General features: G+C 39.1%; 2 protein-coding genes across 2 annotated transcripts; one reads left to right on the plus strand and one right to left on the minus strand.

The window, feature by feature from the left end:
- Nucleotides 1-1,250: 1,250 nt before the first annotated feature.
- LOC136279221 (S-antigen protein-like) lies at nucleotides 1,251-1,814 on the minus strand. The gene has a single exon (XM_066162818.1). The coding sequence runs from the start codon at nucleotides 1,812-1,814 to the stop codon at nucleotides 1,251-1,253; it is 564 nt and encodes a 187-aa protein (XP_066018915.1).
- Nucleotides 1,815-2,090: 276 nt separating this feature from the next.
- Nucleotides 2,091-8,142, plus strand: LOC131799614 (uncharacterized). The gene has a single exon (XM_059117319.2). The coding sequence runs from the start codon at nucleotides 2,266-2,268 to the stop codon at nucleotides 4,336-4,338; it is 2,073 nt and encodes a 690-aa protein (XP_058973302.2). The 5' UTR covers nucleotides 2,091-2,265; the 3' UTR covers nucleotides 4,339-8,142.
- Nucleotides 8,143-16,596: the final 8,454 nt, after the last annotated feature.

Raw genomic sequence — 16,596 nt, forward strand, 5'->3', positions numbered from 1 at the left:
GAAAATAAATCTTAATTAAGGGTAGTATGTACGTGCAGAAACATAAATACGGTAATGTGACGGTGTCTACACAAACTTGCATGTTTCACGCTTGAACGAATACGTAGAAAGCTGAATGCTCTAAACAAAAATACTCCCCGCAGCTAAGAACACTACTGAAACTAGTAGTTGTAAGTAGGACCTGAAAAAAATTTCAGGCCCGTACGGGATTTGAACCCATGACCTCTGCGATACCGGTGCAGCGCTCTACCAATTGAGCTAACAAGCCAACTGGGAGCTGGTCAATGAATTGGGTACAAATAAACATCCGAGTGAATGAAGATTTAGATATATGAAAATTCACATATTTGCACTGCGGTGGAAAGATGAAATTAAAAGATCCTCGCAGCTAAGAACACTACTGAAACTAGTAGTTGTAAGTAGGACCTGAAAAAAATTTCATCTTTCCACCGCAGTGCAAATATGTGAATTTTCATATATCTAAATCTTCATTCACTCGGATGTTTATTTGTACCCAATTCATTGACCAGCTCCCAGTTGGCTTGTTAGCTCAATTGGTAGAGCGCTGCACCGGTATCGCAGAGGTCATGGGTTCAAATCCCGTACGGGCCTGAAATTTTTTTCAGGTCCTACTTACAACTACTAGTTTCAGTAGTGTTCTTAGCTGCGAGGATCTTTTAATTTCATCTTTCCACCGCAGTGCAAATATGTGAATTTTCATATATCTAAATCTTCAAAAATACTCCCTGTAGCACGCTTCAAATTTCGAAACTTTGTACTCGTGTACGTTTCCAAAAAGCTTTTAAAACATTTCTTGGTTACTCTATTGTCTGATACGAAATGTTCGTCATAACATGACAGCGACTTTAACTTCAGTTGGACGATTAATAAGTATAATATTGTCTATAAAATTCTATTTCTTTGGTGAAAAATTAACGGCAAGTGTGCTGAAAGTTCCAGCTGCCGCCGGCAGCCGCTATTATTTTGAAGCCTGAAGATCATACCGGAAAACGATGTAGATTAAAGTATCCAATAAGGCCAATAAAAGAATTATAATCGAGTGCCACTACTGTCCGCCAAAGAGAAATTGTTACGTTTTTTTAAAGATTCCCGCTTTTAAAGATTCCTCGTTTAAAGCCCCCCGCTTTTAAAGATTCCCCGTTTTAAAGATTCCCGCTTTTAACGATTCCCCATTCCTCCATTTTCCCATTCCCCCAATCCCCCATTCCCCCAATCCCCCATTCCCGCTTTTAACGATTCCCCATTCCTCCATTTTCCCATTCCCCCAATCCCCCATTCCCCCATTCCCCCTTCCCCCCATTCTCCCATTCTCCCATTCCCCCATTCTCCCATTCTCCTACTCCCCCATTCTCCCACTCCCCATTCCCCCATTCTCCCACTCCACATTCCCCCATTCTCCCATTCTCCCATTCCCCCATTCTCCCATTCTCCCATTCCCCCATTCTCCCATTCCCCCATTCTCCCATTCCTCCATTCCCCCATTCCTCCATTCCCCCATTCCTCCATTCCCCCATTCCTCCGTTCCCCCATTCCTCCGTTCCCCCATTCCTCCATTCCCCCATTCCTCCATTCCTCCATTTCCCCATTCGTCCATTCCTCCATTCCTCCATTCCCCCATTCTCCCATTCCCCCATTCCCCCATTCTCCCATTCCCCCATTCCTCCATTCCCCCATTCCTCCATTCTCCCATTCTCCCATACCCCCATTCCCCCATTCTCCCATTCCCCCATTCCCACATTACTCCATTCCCCCATTCTCCCATTCTTCCGTTCCCCATTCTTCCGTTCCCCCATTCTTCCGTTCCCCTATTCTTCCGTTCCCCCATTCTTCCGTTCCCCATTCCTCCTTTCCTCCTTTCCTCCGTTCCTCCTTTCCTCCGTTCCTCCATTCTTCCGTTCCCCCGTTCCCCCGTTCTCCCGTTCCCCCGTTCCCCCGTTCCCCCGTTCCCCCGTTCCCCCGTTCCCCCGTTCCCCCGTTCCCCCGTTCCCCCGTTCCCCCGTTCCCCCGTTCATTATTTTAAAGATAGCTACCACAACAGCGTCTTTAACCAGTCCCAAGCCGCTTGTAGCTCGATAGATTGCAAGATATGATTGGCCACTGTATCACATTACTTCAGTGGACATGGCTACATGAAGGGGGCAAGAGGTAGCTTAAATGACGTGAGAAGACTTTGAGAATTTGTAACAACCTTTCAACATGGGTGAGAAGACTTTCAAAGTTATCCTGAGTCAAAGACGGTGATCAATGGCGACTAAATTCGAACCCGATCATTTCGGCCTTCTATGCCACCTGGTAACTTTCTCAGATTGGCATAGTCCAAAGTTTGGACGGTTTGAATTTGAATCAATTGTGGATGCTCTTCGAAAAATACTTCCTTGGGAAACCAATTTTATTATTGAGCGCAGTGGAAGTTTAGCGGAAAGACTGTATTTACTAAGGCTGGAAGTGGCCGAGGAAAACGAAGGAAGTAGCGTTCGATATCGATATGGAACAGATCTTGATGTGATGTTCCTGCCACAACTAGCTATAATCAAGGAAATTACTGAGTCTGATGAGGAAGAAAACAGTGCAGATGAATCAATTAGCGATGTTGTTGCTTTTATTGAGAATGCAAAAGAACCAAGGTATGTAAAACTCCGTGTTAATACTGCTTGCCGGTGGAGTTTACCCGATGACGTTTTAGAAAGTGAAGGGGACTGTGTTTACGTATCAAGCTCTAAATTTTGCGACGTATTTCGGAAGAACTTGAACCAAGTTCAAGAAGTTGCAAAAGCAGCTGGACCTTCCTTGTTAGTCACAGAGCATTTGATTCAGGAATCCGGCATCCGCATGGATAGTATGGATCTTGTCTTTGCTTTCCGTTGTCCTAATTGGCCTTCTGTTGCTGATGAATGGGCGAAGAGAAAACGGAACTGGCCACAACCAGAAGTCGTGCAGATGATTCTCCATCAAGGTTATGCCGTGGTCGCAAAAGGGTCTGGAGACAGCAGCGCTTCCCATCTGGAATGGAGGTTGTCATTTTCTTTTGCTGAAACAGTTCTGGCACAGAATCTGAATTCAGTGCAGAGGAAGTGCTATCTGGTTGTAAAAGGTCTCGTGAAAGATCTCCATTGTGAAGGTATACCTTCCTACTGGGTTAAATGTGCCTTCTTCTGGTTCTTAGAGGAGGCAGACCCAGACATCTGGAACAATTCAAACCTTGGCCACTGTGTGCTCGGAGTAATTGAAAGGCTTACAAAATGTCTACAGAGTTACATGTTGCCCAATTACTTTGTCATACAGAGAAATCATCTTCAAGAAATTTCCAAAGAATCTTGTGCAATCATTTCCAAGGAGTTGACACAAATCATGCAGAAGCCTGTCTTAGCTCTAGCAAACTCCCCTAAACTTACAAAATGCATTGAGTCAATTTATAGTCAGGCACCCAAGAAGTATGGATACAGCACTCTCATTGCACTTTTAAAGGAATTCCACAGCTCCCCAGATAAGAATGTTTTGAATGATTTTCTTAAATACCACCTCTACAATCTTGGCTTAATGTTGATGGAAAATCCCAAAACAGCGCAGAAAGGGATAGAGTACATTGAGTGTGTTGTTCAAATTTTGAAAGGGACTGGAAAGCAAACAAATGCCTATGAATTACTGTGTGATTCAATAGTACAATGCCAAAGACGCCATGGTGATGGTGATGCAGAAGCAGCTGCCTGCCGCTTGATTTCCATGAGGAGCCTGGGATTTTCAGATCAAGAGGTAATTGCAACACTGACAAAGGCCACCAACGGTATTGATCTTCCTGCCAGTCTATTCCACAATGCTGGATGTTTCTACCATGTACAAGCATATGAAGATGATGTTACTGAACCTAATGGAGAGCTTCTAAACCATGCCGAGATGATGCTGAAAAAATCAGTGGAGTTGCAGCCAACCAATGCTTCTCACTACGTAGAGCTTAGCATGTTTTTATACAGAAATGATCGTTTTGATGAAGCTATAGAGGCTGCAAAGCAAGGTATAACTTGTAGTAAGACCTCTAAAGTGTTGAAATACCTTGGTTATGGTCAAAGTGAGGAGATTACATTGGATGGTAACCTCGGTCACCATATTCAGCAAAATGACACTATTGAAGCTCCAGCCCTGATATTTGCATATTATGTCTTGGTAGCTTGTTTGGAGGAGTTGCATAGAGAGGATGAAGCACTAAAGTTCATGGACTCTTACAGAACAGCTTGTAGTGATCCTTGTAAAGCTATTGATGAAGATGATTCACTGGTGCTTTATAATTACTCTTGTTTATTGCTCAAGTTACCTGGAGTTTGACTTTGATTTAAGAGAGTTATAAAAATCACTGACAGTGACACTGTGAGTATGAAATCCAGAGCAATTTTAAGCTGAATGGTAATCGCAAGTAGTTTTTTAGGATTACATTTTTTTGCTAAAGAACTTGCATTGCTCTCTAAACCAATCACATGCAAAACTAAATTCCTTCCCAACTAGTGAGTAATCACCTATTTCAGCCCCCCCCCCCCCTCAGAAGTTTGCTTGTTTAAGCTTTGGACTCTCTTTGCCTCAATGCAATTTTTTTCTGTTCTGACTGGCCATTGTAATTTCTTTTGTTTTGGCTTTTAGCATCACTCCCTTTAATTAGAAAGTATACCATTGTGTATGGCAGGCAAGGCGTAACCCTTTAATCCCTAAGAATGACTGGCATCTAACTTCTCAAGACCACCCAAATCATAGGAAATGATCACCACCTGAAGCTCTCAATAGTTAAACAAATTCTCCTTGTCAGCACCCTAGAAAACATATGGAGAACAGTATGGAGAATATGAATACTGATTTTAAGTGTAAAAAGTTACCCTGCAATAGATTAGCATCCCACCCAATAGGGGTCAGAGGCAAGTTTGGGGAAAAATCTTTGTTGATCTAAGCCAATAAAATCTGGATAAGCTCTGGCAGGAACAGCCCTATGACTTATGCACTGATGCTACTTTTCACATGATTTCAATTTTTCAGCAGGGTTTTTTCCTGAGAGCAGTCATAACTGTGTATAAACTCAACATTTTCAATTGTTTACAAATTTGGACTCATTTCAGCCCCACCTTTTGGCATACAAAATCAAACCAGCTGAATTCCAAGGAAGATGTTACACAAATGGACAAATGGGCAAATCTAATGGGCTAAATTACTGTTTTTGTGGGTTGTTTAATACATATAAATGGAAAAAGCCTGGAAACTAGAGAAAAATCCTAAAGAAAGTTTATCACAGAACAGCCTGAAAAATGTGTTATCATAAATTTTATCTAAAAAAATTAGATCTTAACACAGGAAAACTGCTTATTAGAAATAAAAATATGATAATACTGGTATACTTGGAAAAAATGCTTAATACAACAGGGAAAACAAACTGTACTTAACCTTTTTACAAGGGGAGAAATCTTTGATTTATTTATTTTGACTTATTATATCTCACACACCTGTTGCATTATTATTTTCTTTAAAGTATAATTATAACTATGGTACACTTAAATTAGCAGATAGCCTTTTCCCACTTTCAGGATTAGCAATTTCAAAAGGTCCAAAGTACCTACTAGGTCCTATGTACCAAACTAACATCGAGAAACCCTTTCACCCCCTGGATCAATCACGGTGTAAACTCTCCTTACCATTTGTTATACAGTTCTTTCAATGTGAATTTTGAGAAGGTGGTAGTAAATCAATTTTCTCTTTATCATGAGGTTGATCATTTTCTTTACTCTCATTACCTTTTGGCTTATAGATGTATTGTTTTTGTGAGGAGAAATTACTCATTTTGTCTCTCTTAAGAGAGCAATTGAGTGTCCAAATTAAACCACAATTGCACTGGTTTTGCTTTACTTCACTTAATGAATGGTCTAGAAAACTCTACACCCTCTCAATCAATTAAATGCCATAGCCTAAAACCAATTAAGACTTGGTGGGTAGCATTTTCCTGCATATCAGACAGTCTGCATGTTTTCAATTTCAGATTCCATTGCCTCTGTGTTATTATCTTTTGGTATGACAAGCCCCTGTGATAGCCTTAGTGTTGGTTTTTATGTCTCTTGAGTGGAAAGCCTTCAAATGACTTCAGCTTTGGTTTAAAAGACCTCATGCATAGTGTGCAATAGACTTATCAGACTTTATTTCACAGCCATTCATGATGCTCTCTATCTCCATGCAAGGCCATGAAGTAGTAATTTTCATGTAAACTTGTGAGGTTGCTGTTTTAAAACTTGATCATGAAGGGCCAATAAGCTAAGAGTTTCTTATGGCCCACTTCTCACTGAATAACATACACATTGACCCTAAAGCTGTCCTTTTTTAGCAGGACACTGGTCACAGACTCAGACCGGGTGATCCCAACCTCTTGAAGCCACGGGTCTCCTACTTCCTGAACAGTTGCTATAGACACCCATACCACTGGCTTGGCAGTAGTGTTTGGTATCACTTCCCTTGAATTCAGCTTTGCGACAGTTACAGGCTAAAATTTGAGAGTCTGGTACCCAGTAACCTGGCCTTGCTTTGTTTTTTAATTTTTAGATTTGGAGACAACAATCTGATGTACATTGGGATTTTCAAGTTACAATTCCTGATTTTGAGGATTTGTTAACATTACTTTGTTGTCAACTTTTAAGATTTATGAGAATGGTCGTATCGTATTTACCACCTAATTTTCGCAGATTATGTCTGTCTCCTTACCATTCTTTTCCAACTCATGGTATTTTGTGTAATGTAGTGTATCGTAGTTTTATCAATTTCTTAATTTTGTTCTTTCCTGCGGGAGTGTGTCATTTAATTTTTTTTCCCTTACACAAGACCAGAGGAATTAATCCCTCATGATTATGTTTGGTCCTTAGAATGTGTGTTTTTTTATATTTAGATTTTTTTAATTAGGGATCTTTTTTATGTTTTCAGATCAGTTCCCATAATTATATGTCAACTTTATGTGCACTCTATATGACAGATAGAGGTTATTTTCAAGATTCAATCTTAAGTCTTTCTCAAGCTTTAATCATTAGAAGATGTAGAATGGAATATTATGTAATTCAAATATCTTTTTGTAGGGAATTTCAAACGAGTTTTTTTCAAGCCCATGATCAATCTCCTGACACTTTATCAATTTCTTTTTGATGTTCTCTCAGAAAACAGAATCATTAGACACAGATTAGGAATAAACGCAGGTGTCTTGAAAACAAGGCGCTTAGACCAAGTGTATTGTCATAGCAATTTATTTATGCCAGTTCGTTTATTTTCTGTTTTATAGCTACCACCTTCGAACCTACTTTTTTGGCCAGCTTTTTCATATTCATTTATATGGTGTTTTTCTCTTTCTTAGATACATCAAAACTATGCAGACAGAGATGCCATCTATTTGTTCTTTAGTAATTTAAAAATGGTTTTAAGGGTAGACGGTATCAATATAGCTATACAATTTCAAGATGTAGATTTTTTGAATCGTGTAGTTTCACTATATAACAGAAGACAATTTTTAGATTGTTTTCATGATATGCAAGGAGAGTTATACCCATATGAATGGTTAGCCATTATGTGGTCAAGCAATGACCATGAAATTAATTTTTATACAATTTATTTTTAGACTGAATTTCCATTGGAGGACATTGTGGATTTTTTTTAAACATTTAAATCATTATTATGGTGGTATGATATCCAAGATGAAATCTGTGTCCTTTTTAATCAGTGTAGGTTTTTTATGATTGTCACCAATATTTATAATATTATACCCTTAATAAGTTTTGGTTTCGTCGAGTATGATGAAGAAGATGTAGCGCCACCTATGTAAGGGGATTATATATGGTTAACCACCAATTACCACAGAGAAACTCATAAGGTCATACATTTTTTCTTGATTGTATTCCTCAATCATCCTTTTTGTGACGCTTTCAACTTTTTCAGAATAAGTATCCCTTTATGGATTACTACAAATTCAAGATCCCGAGAATGAAATTTTGGTCCTTTTAAACCATTTTGATTTTTTTATGAATGTCAATTACGTTTATAATGTCATGAACATTAATTGTTTCAATTTTGTCCCCTATCAAGAGGTACCACCACATCTAGAGAATTGTACATGGTTAGCTACCATTCCCAACAGAATCAGTCATAACATTTTTCATTTTTATTGTATCCATTTGTATAACAATAAACTTTACATTGGTTTTTACATGTGTGTTGTCTTATCTATGATCTAATGCGGGTATCAGCGGCCATCCCGAGGGGTCGACCCCCGGGCAACCCAAGGGCAACCCACGGGCTTAGCAGGGGATTTGTAGCAAAGGCATGCCCCGCACGCGGGGCATTAGAGCGCTTTTTCGTTTTTGGCAAAATACCCCTGGGCCATACCCACGGGATTTGCACGTAATCTGCTGTCTCAACGTTCAGCGAAACGACCTGATCTCAGTTATTTTTGCTTTCCTACAAGGCCCAATGAGCGTAAGAAGTGGGAGGTTTTCTGTAAGCGAGCGGATAAAAAATTCAAGACACTCGGCAATCCAAGAATCTGTTCATTGCATTTTAAGGAAAGCGACATCGAGATTTCAATTTCATACGGTTAGTTCGCATTCGAAGCGTCTTGCCGATAGGAAGAGACAGTGTGATGAACAACCGCAAGCCAAGAAAGTTTGCCCCAGAAAGCTCGAATTTGAGGACTCCATAGAGACTTGTGTGGATTTTAGTGCTGATGTGGCTTCAGTAAACCATGATCACTCGTACTTTTGCATCGAGGAACAGGCAACACCGACTATATGTTGCCCAGGTTGCTCGAGGGGTGGGGGTATTTGTCCCAATTTTTTGCCCTACCCGAGGGGCTTTAGCATGTATTTGTCACGGCAGCTGTGACAAATGCCCCTGGGTACCCGGGGGTCGATTCCTCGGGATGGCCGCTGATACCCGCATAACTCGTGAAATGCAGAAAAAAAGCCGTCTGCTATTTCTTTATCCCAGTTAGTATAGTAAATACATCGTTCGTTTCCATAGGGGTAGTAAATGTGTCGCAAGGCATCGCGGAATATAATGTCATGATGTCTCTCCCGTAATTTCAACCCCTGAATTTCTTTCTGATACCTTTCCACATCTTGTGCATGTTTCGATGCTTGCTGACGAATCTTGCGCTTAAGGCGACGCACTTTTTTCCCATGCGAAGATCCTGCCATCTTCTATAAACACTTTTAACACACTAAACAGGTTTCTCATGGGACGGCGTCGTGTTTTCTTGCCCCTTTTAGACATGTGCATCCAAGATGGTCACTTAGATTTGTGACCATAGAAATTCTCTCTCCTGTTTTTACCTTGAATCTCATACCAACGTGATGAATGTTTGACGGTTGTCATGGCTTTAATCTCACCCACCAATTGAGGCACGCTTTCCTCACAATTTTTCCAACTGTCGTAGGCTTTCATGACATCCTCAAACTCATGCCCTCATTATATTCTTGGATCCTCTTTACTGAACGGACCAGATCAAACCAGTGTGTAAATATATACATTTGCCTATGAGCTTCCACGGGTGACGCATAATGTTGTAGTTTATCCAAAACGGTTTCGTGAATTACTTCTTCACAGAACCACTCGTAATCTTCGCGACCTGTAGGATCCCCATGGTGGCGTTTAGGAATGTCATCTTGACGTTTAAAGACTTCGCATAAAGCATTTAAAAACATCCAGATATCGTGGTAATCTTGGACACGCGAGACCATGCGATGTCTTGTGCTTTACTTTTGTACAAATGTGATGTGAATTAGGAGATATCCATTCGTTCTTCATTAACAAGCTGACATAATGCACAATTACAATGGGGACATTGTAGGGTAGGATAGGGTGTAAAATACCAACACTGAGAACCCAGTGCTTGCTTGATAACGCACAGACAGCAAAATTTACTATCCTGATTTACTGTATAACCAAAATAAAAGAAAATTGACTGTAACAACTTATCTAAAGACTTATTACATCTATAATATTGCTAATCACTTCAATTTTTTGCATTTTGGTATGTCAAAAATTATTATCACACACTACAAAATTTTTCCTAAAAAACTTGAAAAATTGACATTACAGATGAGTAATTTACTAGTCAACAACTACCACTGAACTTTCCACTTTAATCGAAACAAGCGTATTTTTAATAATAACATGGACAGTTTATTCTTTAGGTCTGTTGAAAAATTTACTCTAGAATTATGATAAGTTCAGATAGTTCTGGTGGCTTTTCTTTGTTGCCAGAGCATCGTACAGCATTGAGATCAGTTTGATTTCGTCTTTCCCATTCCTGGTGAAATCTTCTGTATTTATTCTAGATTGCTGTGTGGCTCATTCACTTCAAAGAAGACGAAAGCCTCAAACAGATTGGAATACTGACTGTACTGTACAAACACAATGTTGCTAAGAAGTTTGGAAGTTTGCAGTACCGAGTGACAGTATCACTGGTTCTTGCAAGTGGAAATGTAAGATTTCTGGAAGTGAATTTGTTTCATAGAGCATCATTTGGTAAGTATGCTAAGGATATCAGCATAAAATAAAGATCGCAAACAAGAATAGCAGCGCTCGTTTTAACTTAAAAATAACCTTTTGGAAGGTTGTCACCTGTAGAGTATTCATAAGTCAAGTGACTTCTCTCATTCTGACTCAAATGCAACTGTCATTTACTCAATGATCAATATATTTGCCATACAATACTCGTAATTAGTTATTTTACTTTTACTTATGAGGGTAGATTTACAACACGATTAAGTAATACAACGTGCCTTTACAGTGGTAACGCTATATAACGCAATACACAACAGCACCTCTGAAAGAACGCTAAAATGCGCTTTTATTGGTAACTTTGCTTCTTTCGAGAACAACAAATCTCTTGGGTATCAATTAAGTCGATATGCAAAAGTCCACTTTTGTGACCAAACAGAAAGCCGGTCGCTAGAGGGATTTTGCCAAAATCCCTCTAGCGACCGGCTTTTTGTTTGGTTGTTGGCATGCAAATCTTGAGCGACATTTTTAAAACAATACAACGATTCCAGTTCATGCGAGAATATTTCCAATTTCGCTTATGCAAACTCCACCAAAAGAAGTGTTCCAATCTAACACAGGTTAGTGCGTTTCATGCATGAGATATACAGGAAGCCATTCAGAGGTAATGTTGACTTGAAATTTAAAGGAAACTACATATTGAGGGTCACGTACAGCAGTGACCAAAAGGTTTCTCCCAAAGCATTGTGATTTTCGACATCTTATTTCAACGTTTTTATGTCCGAATCTTTCTTTTGAATGTCTGGCGAGCTTTGTTTTAACGCGACTAAAAACGTTTCAGATGGAACAGGCTGAGAATCAACGTGCCTATTTGAAGCTCGACAAAAAAGAATGAACGCGAACGTTAATGAATCGCTTTTAATAAACATGAAACCGACATCAACTAGTACCACATAGGTACTTGCCACTTTTACTTACGAAGTGAATAGTCGGCTAGGTTTCAATCTATTTCTAATGGAAACAAAACAGCTGGCTGATGGAAGAAGTCTTTCAGTTGTGCCGTATTTGAAACTTTCGTATCCACACGATGGAGTTGAAAAGGGTTCAGTACGAACACATCCAAGTAGCCGCGTGATCTTCTTTGATGAGAATGGGGATAAAATTACAGAAGGGGACAAAGAAGTACCTTCTTTAAAGGAACAAGGCCAGAGGACCTCAAAGGAAGCAAAGGCAAGAAGAGGTAGTGCTTTGTTGGTTAAAAGACGAAGTGTATCGCTGGACGCAGCGAATTTCATGGCATATTATGTGAACAGGAGAAACAGTAGCCTACGTCGAGACCACTTCTTACGATCGTTTGGTAAAACAACTCTCAGGTATCCAAACTTAAACGACGAAGATATTGAGGGAGATGTTTTTAATGGGAAAGCTGCTCCACCGTACATAGAAGATAGAGAAACGCCTTTAAACGAGTCCGTAAAGTCTTTTCTAAGAAGAACTGCATCTGCCAGCCCTGTCTTAGTTCGTCCAGCTTCAAGCAAGAAACCTTACTCTTCTACCCCGGTAAAAAATTTGCTCGAACTCAGAGGTTCTGCATATAACGGGGAACCCTCTTGTAGTGATTTAACGGCAAAGATACGAAAGCAATCGGCAAAGAGACGAATTAAGCGCATTATGGAAGCAGAGAAAGAAAAAGCAGAGAGAGAAAAAGCGGAGGAAGAACTGAGATTGAAAGAGCAGGAGAAAAAGAAGAAAAAGAAGACTTTTCGAGGCGCAGCTCTTGCACTCATGGTAACGAACGTTTCTGCTGCAGGATTCAACTTTAAATCTTTCTCAGAAAAGAAAAAATGGCTCGCTGATAAGAGGTTGTGGACCAGACAAATAGTAAGTGTAATTTATCTGCCCCTCCACCACCCCCCTATCTTTCATTGTAGCATGGCTTAATTGAATGCTATCCAACCGTAGCATTCAAGATAACAAGTCTAAAAAGGATAGCTAAGATATCCGAGGATTGTAACAAGAAATTATTGGCCTGAAAACTATTTAAGAATGTTGATAAATTATAGTTTGCCAAATGGTAAAAGCGTGAAAGAGGTATGAATAAACTACAATGTTACAAGAATGGTTAACAAGGGAAGACTAACACGGATTGTACTTGAAATGTAGAACTTTGTTCTACATTTGCAATCCGGAGAAAAATACTTTCTTCTTTTATAATTTAATATTTGAAAATTCCGGGGAAAATATTTAATATGTATATGCCTTGATTTTGCTATAGAAAATTGTGTCTGCTGAAGATTGATACAGACATCAAGCAAATGCTATCCGGCGAAATTAGAGTAAATGTAAAAAATAATCATTTCTTGCGATGGAATGCTTTTATGCAGTAAATTATTGTTTATAATCATTTTTATAGGCGAGTACTAAATTCCGTTGGGCCGTTCGCGTGGTTGTGGTTCTCGGCCGTGTATTAAAGGCATTAGTATCCTACTCCACCGTAATGGTACCAGAGACTGCGGCTCAGAGGTCCTTTCGTACCCTGCGTGATAATTCAGAAGTCAAGGAAATGTTATTTAACAAATCATTGTATCAAAGGGGAAAATCGGTAAGGTGACTCATTTATTTTTCTCTCAACATGATCGTTTGATTAAATTCAGCTGTTGGATGTTGAATTCTTCCAATATTGCAATTTCCAAATAAAGGCTATGTTTGCCTCGCAAAGGTGGAGGGTACAAAAAAACTTTAATAGAGTGTAAAAGCACAGAACTTTGGCTGATTCGTCAGTGACTTTAGCTATCAGTTGAACTAAAATATCGCTAGGTCCAAGCTTTCCTGGGCTGTAATAATATCTCTGAAGATAGATAATCAATTACTCTGTAATCTAGAGAGAGCCCTGAGTGTGTTCTCAGACGAAATTTCTGATTGTGAAACGCAATCTGAAGGTTGCGGGGTATATTCAACAAGTTTATATTACGGTTGAACAGCAACACCTGGGAGCAAACTCAGACCTCTGAAGGGATGACAGAGAAATTGACTACGTTCTTTATGGACATCTTTGCAGTCATCTTATTGATAGGTTATTTCAATTGAAAGATGAGGTGGCCGACGAGTCTACCTTGGTAGATTACTGATAATAACTTTATTTATCCTGATTAAAGACCGGTCAGTCAATCAATAGTGATTGACTGGTATCGATCGGTGACCAGAAAATATACATAAAAGTCGATAAAAAAAATATAAAGCATGCAGTTTACAATTGAATAACAAAATATATTTAAGAATTATTAAATAAAATCTACGTTTAACTTGTACAAATGTGATTGGAGCTGTCCTTGTTCATTAGGTAAGTAAATGTTTTGCCCTAAAACTGTGCAAGTGTTGTGAAATCACGTATATCTCTTGGCAGTTTGTTCCAGGCACTCGCAGCTGAGAACTTAAACGAGGTCTGTCCACATTTAGTCTTAACGTGTGGTAGATCTAATAGTGTTGGATCTCTGAAGGATCGACAATGTCTTTGTGATCGTTTCATTGAATACCCTGTCAACTACTTAGGGCAGTTAATGTTGTTAATGGCGTAAGTCGGTCGTGATTGGTCGGTTTCGATCCTGTCGGTAAAGCTAGGTCGATCTCTTCTGTACGTTTGTAATGTTAATGTCGTGAAAAAATCGCTTGTATGGTGTCGGCAGTACTTGACAGTACTTTAGGGGTGTGACATCTTATTTAGTTCACCAGCTTTCCAGAGTCAGTCGTTTAAAGTAGTTAGTGCTATAGGTTAGGCATTGCGAAGAGTCCTAGTGAATAATGTGGTGCGTAAGTCGATAATCTTCAGCGATGTGATTATTGACATCACCTTTCCCGCCCGCTTGTGCTCAGTCAGTCTCGTTGTGAGGTTTCTGTCAGTCTCTCCGAAAGAATGGATGCTTGGCAGTCGAAGAAAATGATCTTATAAACCGCTCTTTTGGTCGGTTTCGATCCTTTGGCGAGGTGAGGTCGTTCTGTATGGTTCGTTTGTAATGTTCATGTGATGGGTATAGTGCCGGTAGTAGTTGACAGCTGTTAAGGGGAGTTTCTTCTAAGTTTGTAAACCAGCTTTCCAGAGTCATTTGTCGAAACGTCTGGTTGTCGAAACGTCAGTCAGCGCTACTGATAACAGTCCTTTTCAGGATAACACTCGCCCGGACGATCAGACTACACTATCACAAGCTTTCTGTTAGCAAATGAAAAATCAACTATCTTATTTCCAGATCTGGGCAAAAGAACACCTGTAGCAATGTTTGATCGTTTGAAAATAGATCAACGTTGACAATCGATTTCAAATTCGATTGTTGTGTTATTACCTCCCGCACTTTTAAGTTTCACTTTCATTTGCTATTTACGTTAGTATCTAGCCCACTTTTAGGATTCTCCTTCATTTTATTGTTACATTAGTGTCTTAAAAAATTTAAGGATTGTTCAACATTTGGTTTTAATGTTGGTATCTTGTGCACTTTAAGGATTCTCTTTCATACGCTTGTTACTTTAGTGTCTCTCACACTTTTGGGATTTTATCTCATTTGATTGTTGCAGTGGTATCTTTCTCACTTTTAGGATTCCCTTTCATTCGATTGTTGCGGTATTATCCCGCGCACTTTCAGGATTCTCTTTCATACAATTGTTACGTTAGTATCTCGCGGACTTTTACGATTCTCTTTCATGCGATTGTTACGCTAGTATCTCCTGAACTTTAGGATTGTCTTGCATTGGATTATTACGTTATAGATTGCGCACTTTTAGGATCCTCTTTTATTGGAATGTCACGTTAGATTAACGCGCTTTTTTAGGATTCTCTTTCATTGAAAATTTTTTCGTCAATATCTCGTGCGCTCTAAGTACTCTCTTTCATCGATTGTTTCCTAATTATCTGGTGAATTTTTAAGATTCTCTACCCTCGATTATGCGTCATGTCATATCTTACATACTTAAAGATTTTCTTTTATTTGGCTGTTATGTTTGTTGCCAGCGAATTTCTGGCTTTTTGATTCATTCGATTGTTAGTTTGTATTCGCGAACTTTTAGGATTCTATTGAATTTGACTGTTACTTTACTTTAACTATTCTCCTTCATCGGTGGTTAGTATCTTACACACTTTTATAGGATGCTTTCATTGATTTGTTTTTTATCACGTGCACCTTTTAGGATTCTCTTTCACTCAATTTTTACATTATTATCTCTTGCACTTTTAATTTTCACTTTCATTTGCCCAATCCTAGGATTCACTTTCATCCCGTCGTTACGTTAGTATCTCCCGAACTTTTAGGATTGTCCTACATTTGATTGTTACGTTGGTATTTCGTGCACTTTTAGGATTAACCTCACTTGTTGGTATGTTTGTTGCTCTTGAACTTTTAGGATTCTCTTTCACTGAGTTGTTACTTCAGTATCTCGCACATTTTTTAGCATTTTCTTTCATTTGATTGTTCCGTTGGTATCTTTTGCACGTTTAGGATTTTCTTTGCGTTAATATTTCGAGTAGGTTATGGATTATCTTTCATTTGATTGTTACCTTAGTATCTAGCGCACTTTTAGGATTATCTTTCATTCAGTTTGATTGTTACCTTAGTATCTCGCGCACCTTTAGGATTATCTTTCATTCGATTATTACGTTATTATCTTGCCCACTTTAATGATGCTCTTTTTTATCGCTTGGGACATTAATATTACTCGCATTTTAAGGATTCTCCCGGCTTTATTTGTTTGCTACGTTAGTATCTCGCGTCTCTTTTGGATTCCTTTTCATAGGAATGTAACGTTAGTATCTCGTGCACGTTTAGGATTCTCTTTTTTATTTGATTATTACGTTAACATCTTACGCACGTTTCAAGTTTAGAATTTTCTTTCATCTGTTGTCATGCTGGTATCTTGGACACTTTAAGGATTCTCCTTTTTTCGATTGTTGCATTAGTATCACCTGCATTCATAGTTACTGCCCAGCCTTTTTATCGTTATGTTAGGATCTCGGTCACGCACTTCTAATATTGGTCTCTCTTGCACTTTTAGGATTTTCTTTCATTCGGTTTTTACGTTAGTATCTTGCCCATGCAC

The sequence above is a fragment of the Pocillopora verrucosa genome, chromosome 2 (genome assembly GCF_036669915.1).
Source record: "Pocillopora verrucosa isolate sample1 chromosome 2, ASM3666991v2, whole genome shotgun sequence".
Taxonomy (NCBI): domain Eukaryota; kingdom Metazoa; phylum Cnidaria; class Anthozoa; order Scleractinia; family Pocilloporidae; genus Pocillopora; species Pocillopora verrucosa.

Bases quoted from the DNA above. Each gene is read 5' to 3' on its own strand.
- LOC136279221 (XM_066162818.1), bottom strand. From the start codon at position 1,814: ATGGGGGAACGGAAGAATGGGGAACGGAAGAATGGGAGAATGGGGGAA.
- LOC131799614 (XM_059117319.2), top strand. From the start codon at position 2,266: ATGGCGACTAAATTCGAACCCGATCATTTCGGCCTTCTATGCCACCTG.